This window comes from Arvicanthis niloticus, chromosome 28 (genome assembly GCF_011762505.2).
Source record: "Arvicanthis niloticus isolate mArvNil1 chromosome 28, mArvNil1.pat.X, whole genome shotgun sequence".
NCBI lineage: Eukaryota > Metazoa > Chordata > Mammalia > Rodentia > Muridae > Arvicanthis > Arvicanthis niloticus.
The window spans coordinates 9,233,261-9,252,222 of NC_133436.1; the positions used below are offsets into that span (position 1 = coordinate 9,233,261).

The 18,962-nt window shown below is 44.3% G+C and overlaps 1 protein-coding gene across 4 annotated transcripts in view; it reads right to left on the reverse strand.

The window, feature by feature from the left end:
• The window catches only part of Fndc1 (fibronectin type III domain containing 1), an 84,708-nt gene that overhangs the window by 2,566 nt on the left and 63,180 nt on the right, over nucleotides 1-18,962 (reverse strand). For all 4 annotated transcript variants that reach the window (XM_076926678.1, XM_076926676.1, XM_076926677.1 and 1 more), the window contains 7 exons: nucleotides 17,115-17,180; nucleotides 14,456-14,599; nucleotides 11,595-11,825; nucleotides 9,438-9,546; nucleotides 5,114-5,193; nucleotides 3,062-3,091; nucleotides 658-819 (listed from right to left, as the gene is read on the reverse strand). In XM_076926678.1, the coding sequence (XP_076782793.1) occupies nucleotides 658-819; nucleotides 3,062-3,091; nucleotides 5,114-5,193; nucleotides 9,438-9,546; nucleotides 11,595-11,825; nucleotides 14,456-14,599; nucleotides 17,115-17,180 (822 nt within the window). The remainder of the gene's footprint in view (nucleotides 1-657; nucleotides 820-3,061; nucleotides 3,092-5,113; nucleotides 5,194-9,437; nucleotides 9,547-11,594; nucleotides 11,826-14,455; nucleotides 14,600-17,114; nucleotides 17,181-18,962) is intronic.

Here is an 18,962-nt window from a genome sequence, read left to right on the forward strand (position 1 = left end):
GAGAGAGAGAGAGAGAGAGAGAGAGAGAGAGAGAGAGAGAGAGAGAGAGAGAGAGAAGATTGGAAGTCAGGCAAGTCTGTGTAGTTAGAACCTATTTCCACAGTCTCAAGGCACTGGGTGCTGTCCATGGTTCTGAAACACAACTCAAGGCTGGACCACATTTGTGTTTCCCACGCCAGGATCCTGAAGATGATTGTGCAATCTTTGAGAGTTTAAATGGAAAGAAAATGGGTGGAAGAGACATAAACAGATAGGTAGAGACACATAAAGATAGGCAGAGAGAGAGAGAGAGAGAGAGAGAGAGAGAGAGAGAGAGAGTAGAGGGAGGGGGAGAGGGAGGGGGAGGGGGAGGGGAGGGGGAGGGGAAGAGGGGGAGCAGTACCTAGTAACAAGATGAGGCAGGTAAATCTCCAAAGTTAGGGACAGAGGGGAAGACATGGTTTTTATAAAGGAATCTTTTTTTAGCAAGAAAAATAAATTAATTAAAAATGGTTCAGTTGATTTTGGATTTGGATTTCATTTCTAAAATGCAGGGAATATCATATATATATTTCTTCTAGCCTCACAGCTCCAGGTCTCAGACATGCCCCAAGGCATCTGCTTTTTAAGTTAGTAACAGGCAGAAGTTTACCATAGCCACCCAAGTGTAAGACTTACCTTTGAGATTGTCACTGAGGTAGATCTTATACCTTAGAGAATTACAAAGAACAACTCCCACAAACTTTTTGTACCATGTCCGTTTCACATACTGCCGACCATGGCAGTCACTGTAACCAGGGTCATGCTTGAAAGCGAACGGGATCCAGATGGGCTCACCACCTTGACAACACAAAAAAACCACACTCTGAGGTACAGTGGGTTGCAGGGGTTATTGTTCCATACAAACTATCAGGAAACTGCCCTCCTTCCTCTCTGGGCTTCTCTGAACAAATGTGCATTATTCTTTCTTTTTTTTAATACTAGAGTACACTGGGGTATCATGGGTTAGAGCTAAAATGTCCCCCAACAGCTCATGTGTTTAAAGGTTTCGTCTGCTCCTGATGGACTGTGGAGAGATTAACGCATTAGGAGGGTTCTCACTTCATCTTGGGTTATCCCACTGATAAATTCAAACCTGAAGCAGGGAGGGGCCTGGTAAAGGAAACAGATAACTAGAGAATGGCTATAACGGGATCTCCCCTCCTCCCTTTCAACCGCCTGCCTGTCATGGAGAACAGCTTTGCTCCACCTGTCCTTCAGCCAGAATGTTCTACCTCACCTCAGGCTTAGGAGCAAGGAAGCCATGTGACTCTGCTCTGGAATCTCTGAGAGGACACACCAAAATAAGCTCACCCCACCTAGTTTTCTCAGGTATTTCATCAAGACATCCAGAAGCTAAAAGGCAGCGTTCTTTTTTATGTTGAGTATTTAGATCTTGTGATTTTAACAGTGGACTTTCAAAGCTCATGAAAGTCTCAAGGAAAAGCAGCTGCACTGGCACACACGACCTTTGGGACATGTCACAGTAATCCACGTCCCTCAGCCTAGAATCTTGCTCTTTCCGCCCCTCTTTATTCCTGTCTTGAACGTGAAACACAGAGCTTGCTCAGGTCATTGGGGGAGGGGAAGGGAAAGGAGGTAAAATGTCCTAGTAAGTACACTTGCTGCATTTTGCCAACTTTTCATCACTTTAAGATGCTCATGGGGCTTTGTATAAGGGGATAAGAATGGATCAATTTGCATCCTTCTACATGCTGACCTTTAGTTGAACCAGCACCATTTGTTGAAAATGCTGTCCTTTTTCCACTGGACAGTTTTAGCTCCTTTGTCAAAGATCAAGTGACCATAGGTGTGTGGGTTCATTTCTGGGTCTTCAATTCTATTCTATTGATCTTCCTGTCTGTCTCTGTACCAATACCATGCAGGGGTTTTTTTTTTTTTCACTATTGCTCTGTAGTACAGTTTGAGGTCAGGGATGGTGATTCCTCCAGAAGTTCTTTTATTATTGAGAATAGTTTTTGCTATCCTGGGTTTTTTGTTATTCCAAAATAATTTGAGAATTTCTCTTTCTAACTCTGTGAAGAATTGACTTGGATAAAGGACCTTCACATAAAACCAGATACACTGAAACTAATAGAAGAGAAGGTAGGGAAGACCCTCGAATACTTGGGCACAGGGGAAAAGTTCCTAAACAGAACACCAATGGCTTATGCGCTAAGATCAAGAATTGACAAATGGGACCTCATGAAATTGCAAAGCTTCTGTAAGGCAAAGGACACTGTCAATAGGACAAAACAACAAAAGATCTTTTTTTTAGAAAAAGATCTTTACCAATCCTACATCCGATAGAGGGCTAATATCCAATATATACAAAGAACTTAAGAAATTAGACTCCAGACAACCAAGTAACCCTATTAAAAATGGGGTACAGAGCTAAACAAAGAATTCTCAACTGAGGAAACGCGAATGGCTGAGAAGCACCTTAAGAAATGTTCAACATTGCCGGGCAGTGGTGGCACACACCTTTAATCCCAGCACTTGGGAGGCAGAGGCAGGCAGATTTCTGAGTTCAAGGCCAGCCTGGTCTACAGAGTGAGTTCCAGGACAGCCAGGACTACACAGAGAAACCCTGTCTCAAAAAAAAAAAAAAAAAAATGCTCAACATCCTTAGTTATCAGGAAAATGCAAATCAAAACAACCCTGAGATACCACCTCACACCAGTCAGAATTGCTAAGATAAAAAATTCAGGTGATGGTAGATGCTGGCAAGGATGTGGAGAAAGAGGAACACTCCTCCATTGTTGGTGGGGTTCCTGGGTGGTGGGGGGGAATGGGGTAAGGGGATAACATCTGAAATGTAAATAAAATATCCAATAAAAATAAAATAAAATAAAATAGAATTAAAATATCACCAAAAATTCAAAACTTTAAAAAAAAAAAAAAGGAGGGCGGACAAAAAGTCATGCAGATGTAAAATGCTCCACCATTTCTATTTGTGGGTCGCCATAGTGACTGTACATCTCACACCCACTATTCACATCTCACGTTCACAGTGTCAGAATCCTCAAGACGAGAAACTCACCTGGTGGCCTCACAACCAGCAGAGGATTGTCTGTGGATGAAAAACAAGTAGTTGAATTTGTAGCAGATGTTGGGAAAATGTTGAAATGCTGACTGTAATTAAAAGAGCAACCCAAATTGGAATAGAGAGAAAAATATAAGGTTTGTTTATCAGACACCAGAGGACTCCATAGGCTCACTCTGTAAGCATTGTCTTTTGAGAAATACTTTCTGGGTAACTGCTTTATTGTTGACACAGAAGCTGTGAGTTTCTGGAAGTAATGTTTTGAAATTGTGTGCTGTGAATATACACATATTCATATGTGTATATGCATATGTGTATACACTTAGGCTGGCCAGCTGGCTCAATGAATAAGAACCTGGGCTTCATCCTTGGATCTGTGTGGTGAAAGAAGACTAACTCTTGAAAGCTGTCCTCTGACCTCCACATACACACTGTGGCACACACACACACACACACAGACACACACAGAGAGGGACACATCCTCTCTCACAGGCTCACTGTGGCATGCACACACAGGTGCCCACATAAGTGCCATGCGTGGACTAAATAAACCACAGTCCTCTCTGTTGGTCATCCTCTCATTTTAATTTTTGCAGCAGTGGGAGAAGGCTTCATTCATTCTAGGCAAATCTGACCATTGCACTAGATCCTCAGCTGGAAAGCTGCATTTCTGGGTTCACAACTAATAAGTGTGAGCATACATAAAAGCACAGAGCTTCCCCTCCACACTTAGAATATGCTATCACCCCAAACTCCCCCTTCGCTTCACCTCAGCAGCTCATTCTGGCACCAACCACTCTTAGTGAAGTAGTGATGTCAGTTTAAGAGGAAAAGCTACAGATGTTCTTCTCAAATTCTCCAGAACAAAAGGGTAGGGGTGAAAATGTAACAGTAGAAAAAAAAACACCTTTGGGGCTCAATGACCCTCTCACAGAGGTGGCCTAAGACCATCAGAAAACACAGATGTTTGCATTGAGAGTCATCACAATAGCAAAATTGTACTTATGAAGTGGCAACAAAAAGTAATTTTATGGCTGGGGGTCATCCCAACATGAGGAACTATGTTAAAGGGGCCGCATTAGAAGGTGAAGAACCACTGGAATAGGAGTTAAACTGAGTATAGATATTTCTGCTTCTTCATAAAGAAAAAAATCTTAGATGGGGAATTGGCTACCTGGAGAAGCAGCTGCCTCCCAGGTCATCTAAGGTGGATTCTTCCCAGCTATTTGGAATAAAAATGTTGTTCTTAAACTTTAAAAGGTATGCTTGCCCATGCCTATAATCCCAGAACTCAGTACCCTGAAGCCAGCCTAGGCTAAATGGCCATTTCCAGGTCCGCCTGGGCTATTTTGTCTCATCAAAACCAAAAACAAACAAAAATCCAGCAACAAAGAAAGCCCTGAAACTACTTTATGCTAATGAGTTCAACCCATTTTTAGATTGAAAACTAAATTTGTTTTCCCTTTCATTAGAATTTGACCTCAGATAAGGACTCCACGGAAAGACCAACAGAGTCAACTAACTTGGACCCTTGGGGGACTTCCACAAACCAAACAGCAAGCATGGCCTGGAACTAAGCTCCCTGCACATATGTAGCAGATGTGCAGCTTGGTCTTCATGTGGGTCCCCCAGTAACTGGAGCAGGGGACTATCCCTGAATTTGTTGCCCATCTGTGGATCCTGTTTCTCTAACTGGGCTGCTTTGTCTGGCCTCAATGGGAGAGGATGCACCTAGTCCTGAAGTGACTTGATGGGCCAGAGTGATACTCAAAGGGGATCCCCCTTCTCAGAGGAGAAGGGATGGGTGGTAGGGGGGAAGAGCTGTGGTGGTGGGGACTGATATTGGGGTGTAAAGTGAATAAATAAATTAATGAAAAAAATTTGACCTCAGTTCTCTCCTAACCTAGTGGGGGGAAGTTTGTTTTATAAAAGGAAACCTGAACTCATCCAACAGAAAAAGAAACATTTTTCTGCCTCAGTTTCCATTCTGTCAATAGCTGTTGTTCTGATCATTTATTTAATTTCCCAAAGCAAGCAATACAAAGGTACCTGATTCTGTAACAAATGAGACTGAGGAGCTGACAGGCCCATAGCCATGAGGGTTTTTGGCTTGAACTTTGAAGTAGTACCTGAAATAGAAAGAAAACATCTTTTAAAAGAGAAGTTGACTTGACCTCTGAGTAATGAGACAGATTCTTAAAAGCATGTTTTTGTATTAAGCTTGGAATTGTGTTTGTCTGTTTTTTAGACACACATGAACAGAGATAGATGATAGATAGATAGATAGATAGATAGATAGATAGATAGATAGATAGATAGATTCATACATACATATAGGCAGAGAGAGATGGGGAGAGAGAGAGAGAGAGAGAGAGACATGGGGAGAGATGTTTATCCTCTTGTTTTTTGCCCGAATTTTCTCATTTTGATATTTTTTTTTTGAAATGGTATAATATAGCACAGGCACTGATGGACTGGAACAGAAACACTAGGCTGACGATTGCTCAGAATGCTTTTCTCAGAGCATCCAGGCAAACACTGGGTGACGGTCCCAGTCCATACTTTAAAAACCTGCCTAAGACTCAGAGGCCAGTATAGGCTTCAAGAGAGGAGCTGGGGTAACAAAACACAGAGTAGAATGCAAACATTAACTTAACCAACACATCCAACTCCATGGTCCATTCAACACAAATATGGCTTGTGACTGGCAGGAGGGGGAGGCTAGAGAGAAGCCTTTTCAGTGGAACTCACCCGACAGCCATACCTGGAGCTTTGACACCAGGAAAGAGAAGACATGTCCAGGAAGAGGAAGTGTGTTGGGAGGGGTGGGGTAGAGGAACCTGAGGGCAGAGGCTTTGCTGCAGGGTGGTACTTTGTATAGGAACAGAGAATGTTCTGGAGAGCACGATGTTTTAGTCAGCTCATTCATAGAGAAAGAAACGGAGTCTCCAAGTATTTTTTACTTTGCCAACACTGATGCTCAAAGAACAGCTAGGCGCTCAGTTGGCACCACTGTTGTTAACTCTTGTGACTTCCTCATGCCGAGGTTCCACAAGGTTCTTCTAGGACCCATGAATGGTGGCTCTTTGAGCCTTAGAAATAGTGTTTTCCTCTAGATTTTGGCCAGAAGAAATGTCTCACTTAACTATTTCAAAATCCTTTATCTGGTTAAGCCAGGTACAGATGCAAGTACTGACTGAAAAAAAAAAAAAAAACCACTAAGAAGTTTTAAGGAGGAACTGTTTACATCCAGAGGGTGACCACAAGCCATAGGTAATAATATCACTACCTCCAGCAGGCAGTCATTCTCCTGTGCTTTCACTAACTGTTAAGAGAAAAGCCACTTGGTAAAATCTTAAATAATCCACATACTATGACTATTGTTTTTTTTCTATTTCAATTCTTTGAAAAAAATAAAGAAAGATATGTACAATTAAGAACGTGTTTCTAAACCTCAGTTGACCCAGAAGTGCGTGTTTTTTGATTATTCATGCTCTCAGTGGCTGTGCGGGGATTTATGGCAAAACCGCACAGGTAGTCCAAAGGAGGGTTTGCATGCATCAACAATTCTTGTTGGATTTTGCAAACACTTTTTTTTTTCTTTAAAGAGAAGCCATTCAAAAATTAGGAGTGATATCTATGTCCAGAAGCCACGTGGGACACTCATGTTGCACAGGTCCTCACACCCCTGATGGAGTGTGATCCATCTAAGACTCCGATCCCAGCTTTTTACTGTAAAATTTTAAAATATGCAGACCCTAAGGAGTGACAGTGGGGCCCTTGTTTAGTGACTAAGGTGAAATACACTTGTTTTAGTTTTAAAAAAAGGGGAGGATCTGACAGAAACCATCAAGTTTTAGACTCTGGCTCCTCCTTTGAGTGGATTGTTTTCTTGTCTCTCCTGAAAGACAACCTGCCCCTCTCCTCTCCTGCAAAGAGGCCGACTCAGTAGGATGGATACCTGAGCTTTGGAAAGGGGAGGGGAGGGGAGTCTGTTTATTGTAGCAACACTGTTCTGGCTGTGCTGTAGCTGCTATTCACATGGGTCCTGAGGAAATTTGACCAGAGAAGTCCCCATACTACATCATACCTGCATACTCCACCCCAAGAGTCAAAAGCCTGTGCTTGTCAGGAGGAGCCACAAGAGTCTGGGTGCAGGGGCCAGATGGAGCCTCGTACTGTTCATTGTCTCTTCATCCCCACCTTCTCTCTTGAGAGCATCCATTTCCCTAGAACATCTCAGGGCTTGGGGCTTCCTCTTCCTGAAGCAATTTTGCACTTCCTCACCTTGCCTACTTGTTCTCTGGATTACTGCAACATATGCTGTTGAGCTAACTTTCTCCTAGTCTTGCCTGACTAGCCTCAGACTCAGAAGAACAAGAATTCCCCCATTGTGTACTCTCTTTAAACTCCCTCGTGACTCTGGCTACGGACATCTACATCTGTGTTTCCTTTTTGACATCTGTCTTCCCTGCCACATAACAAGTCCCATGAGGACAGCACTGTATACTTCAAGAGGAGTGCATGTAGGTCACCTCCTGTCATGGTTTGTATATGCGAGGCCCAGGGAAGGAGTGGCACTACTAGAAGGTGTGGCCCTGTTGGAGTAGATATGTTTCTGTGGGTGTGGGCTGTAAGACCCTCATCCTAGCTGCCTGGAAGTCAGTATTCTGATAACAGCCTTCAGATGAAGATGTAGAACTCTCAGATCTGCCTGCACTATGCCTGCCTGGACAATGCTATGCTCCCACCTTGATGAGAAATAGACCGAACCTCTGAACCTGTAAGCCAGCCCAAGTAAATGTTGTCCTTATAAGACTTGCCTTGGTCATGGCATCTGTTCACAGCAGTAAAACCCTAACCAAGACACCTGCATACCCTAAACCCTGGCTCAAAATAAACAGTAAGAACTGCTTGAATGAAATTTGGACCCAGAGCCAAAGTTAGAACAAGTACATCTCCACCTTACTCCACCATCACCTGACAGTCAAAATGGCAGAAATCTGACAGAGCGGCCAAAGGTGTGGAAAGAACATTGGGCAGGAAGAGGTCAGGAGACTAATTCAACTCTTTTTGTTAGTTGTTAGGATAAATCCACTGGAAGGCATCGTTCAGCTTTTTGATATGTATGGTGACTGCTATAGAAGAAATTATTATACATGGTGAAAATAAAAATGCTGGCCCTGTTCCATCTGATTCTGTTGCTTTTATTTTCTCTGGTCAACTTTCACTGCTCTTAGAAAGGAATGAAGCACTTTCTCTGTTCCCTGACTTATTGCTTCTTTTCATCTGCCAAATTCTGCAACTCATAACAGTTTACGGAAGCTTGGTTCTAGTGACCCTAAATGGCACATTAAAATGTCACAGGGAGTGTTCCCAGCTTTGGGGAAGTCTCCTGGTAGCCTGGTTCTGGCCAGATCCTGTCCTTTCGAGCACATGTCTGTTTACTGAGTCATTTGTTCCAGACTTTTCTGTAATCCACTGCCTGTGGAAACCACTTTGAGCTCTTCACTGCAAACCCACTGGCTCTATACAACAGTGTGGTGCCATGGCTATCTGAACAACCTGTCAGTCATCACCCATTCAGGATCTGTGAAGCTATGTAGGAAAATGGGATCTTATGAGCCCACTGACATTAAAAAATTGGCTATAGTGGCAATCCCTAAACCATAGGCATTGAAAATGCTATAAACCAGGGATTTCCCCATCCCACACCCAGCTGCCCACACACACCAGCTTACCATCACACCACTGCCTGGCTAAGGCATGCGCAGTGCCTCACGCATGCTCATTGACCAGGTCGCTTTCTGAGAGTCATGTCTCAAAAACCGGGCGGCACAATAGAAGAGTAGACAGTCAAGCACTCTTACGTGAACAAGTTTGGCCACTTTCTCAGTGAGTGTCATAAACCTTGGCTTCCAGAGTGCTCTGTCAGCCAGCCATTCCTCATGTGGTGAAGGCAGACTTGTAATCTTTACTTATGTGTGTAACACATCTTTCTAGAATGTTCTGAACATCTACATCACAAAGGTTCTGTGTCACTTAACACGTTTGGCAAATACTATTCCACTAATGTCACATAGCAAGATTATACTACCTAAATGTCACATTAGTGACTGAAACTGAATCAGCTCCCTTCCAACACACAGAACAGCCTTTCTTTGTTCTAATGCCTAGGAAAACGAGGAGCGAGCAGTAACTTCTCTTCAGCAGGAGACATGGCACATGGCGAGCCTTCATTGGTATCCCACGAGCTAAACCAGGAATTTAAGGAAATGGTGATGACTGATTAACCGTTTGTTCCCAACCAAAGGATACTATGACCAAGCTCACAGGTCCAGCCTTTTGTTTGCAAACAACCACCATGCCATACCTTGTGTTTGGCTTCAGGTTCTCAATGGGCAAATGGGTCACTGATGAGGTCTGAGTTGACCATTTATTCCTGATGAAGTCCTCGTAAGAGGCACTGTAGACCAAGTATCCTGGAAACAGGGAGAGGGAGGAACCTGGTGAGCATCAAAGAACCTGTTCTAGTTTGCATTTTCTGTTGCTTCAATAAACACCATGACCAAAAACAATTTGGGAGAGGAAAGGGTTTATTTCACCTTATGCTTCCAGGTCAAAGTCCATCATTGAGGGAAATCAGGGAAGAAGCCCAAGCAGGAACTTCAAGTAGAACTGTAGAAGAATGTGCTTCCTGGCTTGCTTCCTCTGGCTTGCTCAGCTACGTTTCTTATACAGCCTACACCCACCTGCCTAGGAATCGTACCACCCACAGTGGACTGTGCTCTCCCACAGCAATTAGTCATTAAGAAAGTCCTATGGCTGTGTCTATGGGCCAATCAGATAGAGGCAATGCCCCAGTTGCCCCCTCAGATAATTCTGGGCTGTGTTGAGTTGATAGCTGAAGCTGACTAAGAACCAAATCACACAGGTATGATAGGGAATGGGTGATGTATGATGTCTCCATGAGACCCTCAAGGAGAGCAAGTTTCACTGTGAGTCAGGACGGTTCACTTCAGTTACGTCTGGAGCACTCAGGTGGGGACAGCAAACTCAATAGCTTTCTGGTGTTTTGCTGGCCTCTTATTTCTCTTCCTACTCTACCAGCCTCATTCCCTGGCCTCACTCACTTCATGGGACTAACTATATCTAATCTTGACTGCACAGAGAAGAAAGACGTGGGAGGCAAAAGCAGCGTGCAGCACTCAGTATTTACTAAGCCAGACTCAGACAAGTGCTCTGTTCTCCCTGTCATATGTGGAGTGTAAATAGATTGATGGATTGATAGATAGATAGATAGATAGATAGATAGATAGATAGATAGACAGACCGACCATTTGGAAAAGGGGAGATGAACGGTGAAAAAGGAGGAGCTGAATATGGTCCATGAAACATTAGAATGAAAATGTGATTCTGAAAATCATTACTTTGGACAATGAATGCATAAATAGGAATTTAAAAGACACACAAAACCCAAGTCCCTTGGTAGAGATGTACAGTTGTCCTTTACATGAGAATGAAAAATATTGACAGTGACTGCCAGGCATGTGGTGTGACTGAAGACTCACTGTGACCCTATTTGCCTTTAAGGCTTGCCAGTTGTGGTGCTGGGGTGGTGGCTCAACAGGCAAAGAGCCGAGTGTGCACACATGCCTTCCTATAACCCACTGCTGGGGCAGGAGGGGGCACAGACAAGAAGACTGCTGGAATTTCTGGCCACCAACATAGATCCATGTCCAGTTCCTGTCTACAGAAGAAGCACTAGAAGTGCAGAGTTACACATGTGACTCCTGCAGTGGATAGTGTTGACCTCTAACCTCTGACACTACCCCTGCCACCCAGGAACTCATTCACAGCCAACATGTGCACCCTCCTCTTACACAGCTCACAGCCCTGGTAGGAATCGTGTACAAAGGAGATTGTTCATGAAAGAACATGTTGATTCCCTTTCTGTAAGAACTCACTCATCTCAACTAACTCATACTTGATTGTCATCCTAGTAGAGTAACAGAAACTCACAAGCATCTCATAGGTCAAAGCCCAGAGGTGGAGCTTAAGGCCCTTAGGATTTCCCCCAATGCCCATATAAGGAACCGGGCATTACTCAGGCTGTTATGGGAGTGGCCAGCAGGTGAGGAAGAGGGAGAGACACAGTAGAGATTCAGTAGAAGCCTTTTTACCATTTGACAAGGGGTTGCTTGGCTGTTTGTTTGCAGAAAAACAAGATTTAATGATATTTAATGAACATTTAATGATATTTTTTTTCATATGAGAAAACAAATCCCAGCAAGATAATGTATTATCAACTCAAGGTGATACAAACCAATCTAAGATTATAATTCAGGACTCTGGCTTTCATCCAGTGTTCTCTTAACTACCCACAATGCTCCTGCATTCCTGTATTCCCCAAGCCACTGAAAAAGATGTCTGCCTACCCCATCTTACCTGTCCATCCACCCACCCACCCATCCATCTCTCCTCTCTCTTATAGACCAGTCGGAACTCTGAGCATTTACCTAGGACGTACCTGTTACCACATCTCCAGGGATGGCTTTGTTCCAGTCCACAATGACAAAGGAGTGACAGCCTTCCATGGCGACTACAGTAATGTTCCGGGGAGCATGCTGAGGAGGCAGTTCACTCTTGGTCAGGTCATTTGGAATGAGTTCATCCAGGCTTTCCACTTGGAAATGATCCAGAGCATCAGTCAGGGAGCACGGGGCCGACGGGTCTTTACTGAGGTATGTCACATAAGGAGCTGGAAAGCACAGAGATGCCCAATTGGACTTTCTTTTGTTCTTTTTCTCTTTTTTGGAAACAGAATCATAGCACGTGCTGCATGGACTCAGACCCACAATTTAGCCTCTTCCTGCCAAGACTCCAGAGACATCTGATACTAACTCAAAAGCTCATCCTTGGGGCTGAGAAGATGCCTCTGGGGATACAGGACATGCTACACCAGAATAAGGACCTAATTTCAATCCCTAGCACCCATGTGATGGTGAAGCAGGGGTGGAAGCTACCCATAATCCTAATATTTGAGAGGCTAAGACAAGGGATCCCTGTGGTAAACTGACTAGCTAGACTCAAATAATTGGCAAGCTCTGGGTTCAATAAATGATGCTACCTCAGCAAACAAAGTGCAGAGTGAGCAAGACACCCAACGCCAATGTCTGGCCTCTGTACACGTGTATGCCCCAACACATGCAAGTATGCATACATACATATATGCACTACACACATGTACATAAGCAATGTAAAAGAACATACCCCTATCTCTCATGTACAGATCCATGTACACATAGCTTAAGATAAGATGGTTTCAAAGGGTTTCTTTGCCCCATCAACATTGATGGCTACAACTTCCACGTGATTCAGAAAGGTCCTCTGACTAGTTTGGTGTAATATAAACCTCCGGCATTCTTCCATGCCTATGTCCTCAGATTTGGAAAACCGTGAGTCCATTAATTAGCATATCTGCGTCATATTTCATCTCCTCAGCCATCTTGAGACCAGAGAAACAGATGATGGCCTCAAGCCTTTTCCCCAGGTGGCCTCCGGTAGAGCTTTGTGAACCTAACAATCCTCTCATGAAGCCGAGGCCCAAGGGGCCCTCTGCAACATTGTTCATCAGCTTCTTACACACATGGCATGTTGAAGCCCTTCCTAACCACATGACTTCAGTGGCTACGGGAGACTGGGAATATGCAAGCCATGGCCTGGTGCTCTGTTATGGTGAGAATGCACTCATGAGCCATGGACAGACAGTAGGCTCTGCTACTAACCCACAGGCCCTTTGATTGTATTTCATTCTAAAAAAGAAACTAAGCTAGGACTGTCAAGGAATTGAAGTTAAGGCTTTATACACTCAAGACCCTCAAGTCCTCTCTCTCTCTCTTTTTTTTTTTTTTTTTGTTTTTGTTTTTGTTTTTGTTTTTCGAGACAGGGTTTCTCTGTGTAGCCCTGGCTGTCCTAGAACTCACTCTGTAGACAAGGCTGGCCTCGAACTCAGAAATCTGCCTGCCTCTGCCTCCCAAGTGCTGGGATTAAAGGCGTGCGCCACCACCGCCTGGCCCCTCAAGTCCTCTCAATTGAAATGGCTAGAACTCTCTAGAAACCTTTCAGTCTTTAGGAGCAATCTGTGGAAGGGCTAATGGTAACACTGAATGATATCATTATGGTATCATGGTATAAATGGTATCGGTACAGATACCACTACTAATACCACGTCTCTTTCCCTTTCTGTTGTGGGACAGCAGGAAGGGAAGGGAGGGTTTGGTGGACTCCACCAGACTTCAGAACACCACAGCAAGCATTGGCTTCAGCTCCTGGAATGTTGCCTCCGGCTAATGGTCTTTCTCTTTAACTCATATGATGAGACGCCCAGTCACAGTGTCTTAGCTGGCAAGATGTCTTCTCTGCTCGTGGCAAGACATTTGTTTTGGAAACTGAAAAGTACGATGTTAATTTAAGCTGTTGCTTGTCTCCACTCAGTAACATATTAATCCAACTGTCTCATTAATACAGTTCATTAAGGGCATGGGAAAAGGAATGGCTTGGAACGAGAGCAGAACATAGTTCAGCTACACAGAAATTTTCAATTGAAATGGTTTTAGCTGCTGAGAAAAAAGAGGGGAGAAATGAATTTCCAGATCCTGATTCTCTGAGGCTAGTGAAGTTGGAGAAGATAACTGTATAAAAATGGCGTTGGTTCTGCGACATTGTCAGGACTAGTGACAGCATTCACAAAGCTTCTCTGTTCAGAATTTAGCAAGTCATGAGCAAGTAAAGGTCCAACCATCCAATTTATCTTCAGAAAAAACTGGCCACAGGGCTGGGAAGATGGCTCAGTGGGTAGGAACGCTTGCTGTACAAGTGTGAGGGCCTGAGTTTGAATCCCCACTGCCCACATAAAAAGTTGGGCATAGCTGTGCATTCCTGTAACCCAGGTATTGAGACCCCGAGACAGGCAGACCCTGCTATCTCCCTAGCCAGCCTTGCTGACATAGGTTCTGGTGCTGTGAGAGACACTGCCTCAAGGGATTAAAGTAGAGAGTGACAGGAAGATACCAGATGTCCTCTGGCCTCTGTGTGTGTGTGTGTGTGTGTGTGTGTGTGTGTGTGTGTGTGTGTGTGTGTGACTGGCACCCTCATCTGGACACACTTGCTGAGATCCTCTGTTGGGCACTAACAGTTCTCTGGTCTTCCTCTTATCTGACTTTTGCAAATTATTGCCCATCTAAGTAAAATGGACTCACTAAACTACCCTACATGGACAATTCACCCCAGGGAAGCATTTTCTTAAAGTGCCAGGCCACGGCTTAGTTATGCTGGCTTCAAGGAACAGAGCTAAAAATCAGTTTCTCCAGTTACTGGAGTGACATTCACCAACAAATCGCCTCTTTCCAGCAAGGTCAAATTCTTCCTCTGGGAAGGAGCTGACAGTGCCTTGCTCTGGGATGACCTTCGGTGTGGCAGCAGTGGTTGAGGGCATGGTGCTGGTCATTGGTCTTGTGGTCTCAAATCCATAATCTGAAAAGATATGAAGTCTTTGTAAATGTGTAGTACCAGAAGAGGCATTGGTTGTAACCTGAGGATACTTGTGATTTAACTGTAGATACACACACGCACAGACACACACATACACACAGACACACACACATTAGACTTGTCAACACACACATATACACACACACACAGAGATATACACCATACATACACATACATACATCTATTACATATCACGCAACATATATAGCCATACCACACATACATTAGAAAAAGATACCACATATCACCTAGACAGATAGACACACACACATACATATCCCACATGCCACACCAGACCTGCCTCCCCAAACCAAACACCAATTCACACATACACACAGACACACACACACTTATACATATACGTATCAGATATCATGCCACAATACAGCCATACTATACACACATATAGAGACACAACACATACCCTATATACATAGACAGCACATAACACAGACACACACATATACAGATATACACACACCATATGCAAATATACAGATGTCACATACAGGAATACACATACCTGTAGCACATATCACACACAGACACACACACACACACACACACACACCTCCCAACACACACACACTGGAACAACTGCTATATGCAGCTGCATATTTTGAAATGGAAAGAAAGAGAAAGAACAAAGACACAGACATACCCACAAACATGAAGTTTTAGGAACAGCAAGGGGAAGACCTTTAGAACTTCCCAGGCCATGCTCATGCCCAAAGCTAATTCTTACCTGAATTTCCTTTTCTTTTCTCTTTTTAAGCTATAAAAGATCACATCAGGGAAGAGAGATGGCTCAGTGGTTAAGAGCACTTATTTCTCAGGCAGAGGACCTAGATTCAGTTCCCAGCACCCATAGCTAGTGGCTCACAACCTTTGACACCACCAGTTCCAGGGGACCTGACACCCTCTGACCTCCATAGGCATCTGCATACACATGGTGCATATGAACTCACACAGCACACATATGTACAGATAAATAATATGTTTTATATAAATCTTTTAAAAATCACATTGGAAAATAAATTTAAGTTTAAAAAAAACCAAAAACCTTGCAGCTGGAGAAATGGCTTAACAGTTCAGAGAACTTGCCGCCCTTGCAGAGGACTCGGGTTAGGTTCCTAGCACCCACATGGCAGCTCACAACTGCTTGTAACTCCAGGTCCAGGGGATCTGGCGCCCTCTTTGGGTAACCAGTGGTACTGTGCTCATGTGGCATACATATATTCAGATGGAACATATACACATAAAATTGTCAAATGAATTAATCTTAGAAAAAAATCTAGGTGTAAACATATTGGGGGAGGAGACTGCAATTAATGCTCTTTAAAAAGGAACTCTCCTTTTAACATTTAAAAAAGAAAATGAAACCGATCCTCCTTAACTGCTCAAAGATAGAAAGAAAAAAAACAGTGCATGTTTTCCAAGGTGCTGAGAAATCTTCTTGGGTTTCCTAACACCTGTTGGGTTTTGGTTTTTGCTTTTTTGGTTTTTTTTTTTTTTTTTTTCAAATCAATCCTCATTTAAAAACTGCCATGGGTCCAATTTAATTATGAATAAAGAAAGCAACAAAGGCAACATTGTTCACAGGATTGTGGCTCAAGAAACCAGACACTAGAAAATGAGAGGAAGCAGACCCTGGGCATGGACGACAAGGTCCACACCAGGTGGGCAAGTCTCCAAGGTGAACTCACTTGCAGAGGCAATTCCAGAAAAGACAAGATAAGCCCAGGGTCCTACAGGTAACTAAGAGCAGTTGGCACTCCTTAGGAGACTGCTGGAGCTGGGTCGGGGGCATTTTGGAATTTTGGACTTGACTACTTGAAAAGATTCTGTGATTAGAAACCAACACATTTGTAGCAGCATCTATACTATTGAATTAGATAAGGAAAGAAATGAGAAATGACAATGTGTTGACTTACAGGCAATTCTGCTGGGCTACTCCCAGGGACCTAGCGGCTGCTGTCACCGCCTGCCAGTGGGCAGCAGCATATAAAAAAGACTGCTTGTTACCTGCCTTGTCCCTCCATTTCCAAGTTCATGCCACCCTCTCTTTCTCTGTTTCTGTCCTTCGCTGTCCTCACTTCCTCTGTCCTCATGGCTCTGCTTCTGTCTGTCTGGCCCTAATCCCTCTCCAGGTCCTTAGTCCCCTCTCTTCCCCCAAATAAGCCTCCCTTTGATTTCTCAGGGGGACACCTTAGCATGGGCCCGCCTGATACCCACTGACTCCCACCCGCCACCGCAGAATATTTCCTCACACAAAGTCCAACTAGGAGGCTCCCCACTGACTTAAACCACAAGGCTTTGCCAATAGAAATGCTGGTGCAGGGGAGGTCTGAGCTATGGCAGTCTGAGCCAGCTTGGAAGAGGGGGTAGTTACCAACACTGTCCCAGACTGAACCAGAGAAAAATGCAATCAAGATCAAACACTTGTAATTAAAATAAGATCTCACGACCAGAAAGCAAAGTGGGATCGGCTCCATACCGTCATCGTACACAACATAGTCTTCCGTAGGTAGTGCCGTGTCAGTCTCCAGGCCTGAGAGGTCATCTAGGGAGGAAGAGGGAAGAAGACACATCATCATGTGACTCTTCCCAGAGCTCTTAGAATTCTGCCCTCAAGAATAGCAACTCACGAATCCCGAGCGTCTCCCAGAAACCAGCCACCGATACCAGTCTCCTCACTTTTACAGAAGACCAACCATCTGAACCCTCAAACAGAAGCCAGGCCTCCTCTCTTTAGATCAGAGAAAGGCAACCTAAAACCTTTTACTCAGGAGCAAAGCCACCCAGCTCTGCACTCCTAGAACCCTCTGTCACCCTCCCATTCACCTCCACCCACCTGTCTGAATTGCTCTAGACCTGGAAGGAAGGCCTCCTGTATTACTGTCACAAGCCTGGACACTTTTGCTCAGAGATCAGCCAGGAGCGGGGGGGGGGGCCCTGGATGGTGATGAAAATCCCCTTCGCAGGGAGTTCATGTTATCTGCCTTTATTCTCCACCTACTTCTATCTTGCCGTTAGAATATTCTAGAACCAGGGTGATTTCCTGCCTCTGCTTCCTTCTAGCTTGGCAGACTGCTCTGAGTTTTCCTTGCTTCTCTGTGTCAGCCAGGACCACGCCCTGATGTAAAGGTCTTCCATTTTGGTTGAAATTCAACAATTCCTGCAACTTCAGTAATTTGGTTCAGGAGCTTGCTTCTCTAGTCCCTGCCCTCCTTGCCTTGGGGGACCCTAGTAATCGCCAGGGAAGGTATTTGTCAACCACTTGACATTGACTGGTTCAGTGGTTACCCCTAGCAAGGGGGACTGTGAGCCAATTCTAAGGGGGACTATGAGTCCTTCCCTGCCATTCCTTTGTGCCCTAAAACTGTCCCCACTTGTAAGTAGATGGCAAAGTCAGGGTTTTACAGAGAGCCCTCCCTGCAGCCCTACCATCCAATTAACGGACTTATTGTCTCAAGTCATTCTTTCCCACATGTCTTTCCTCCCTAACGATCTTTTACTCAGGAAACTGGTACCGATTAGCTTGCTTGACTTACATATGAGTTTTTGAAGCCAACAATTTTTTTTATCCAAACAGCTCAGAGGAACTCCTCATTCTCATGAGCTGAAGTCCATGCCAGCCATGAAACAGAACTCTCTAGACACAAGGCCTTCTTGAGAGGGGCTGAGGGGAGGACATGGGGAAGGCTACTTGATGCTGTCTGACTCTGGGTGCTCTTAGTGGATGCTGTGTGAGTTAATCTTCACAACACGCCCTTGGGAAAATAGTGTTTTTCTGGGCTCCATACTGAGGTTCTATAGGATTTATAGTGGCCTGAAGCCACACAGGTGCAGAACACAGAACTGGAGCTTCAGGTTCTTTGGCTCAGTGAACATGTATTTATACTCCAGCAAACCGCCTCTATGTTTTAGAGTTGAACCAACCAATCCAACTGTCTGTGAACCCTTGCTATCTGACTCAACATTTCACAGGGAAACAAGTATCTAAATTCCCATCTCCAGGAAACCACATGTATTAACTTGGCATTTTCTAGACTGTTAGAAGTCACTGATCTAATTCACCCAGCAATGTTTCAGTGTAACAATCCTACCAGTTCCTTTGGAGATTTTAGTTAGCATTACACAGTGAGCTTAACAGTGCTGAAGTGAGCTCCCAAGGCAGAGGGCAGGGGTACTCGGCTCTCACCAGCCCTTAGCAGCAGGACACCCACAGCCATCCTCAGACTGTGCGCCTTAGACAGGCTCCAACATCCCTGACCATCACCTCTAGGGTGATAACTTGTGCTTATAGAGGTTGCTAATAAGGCCAGTTCCAGATCATCCACCC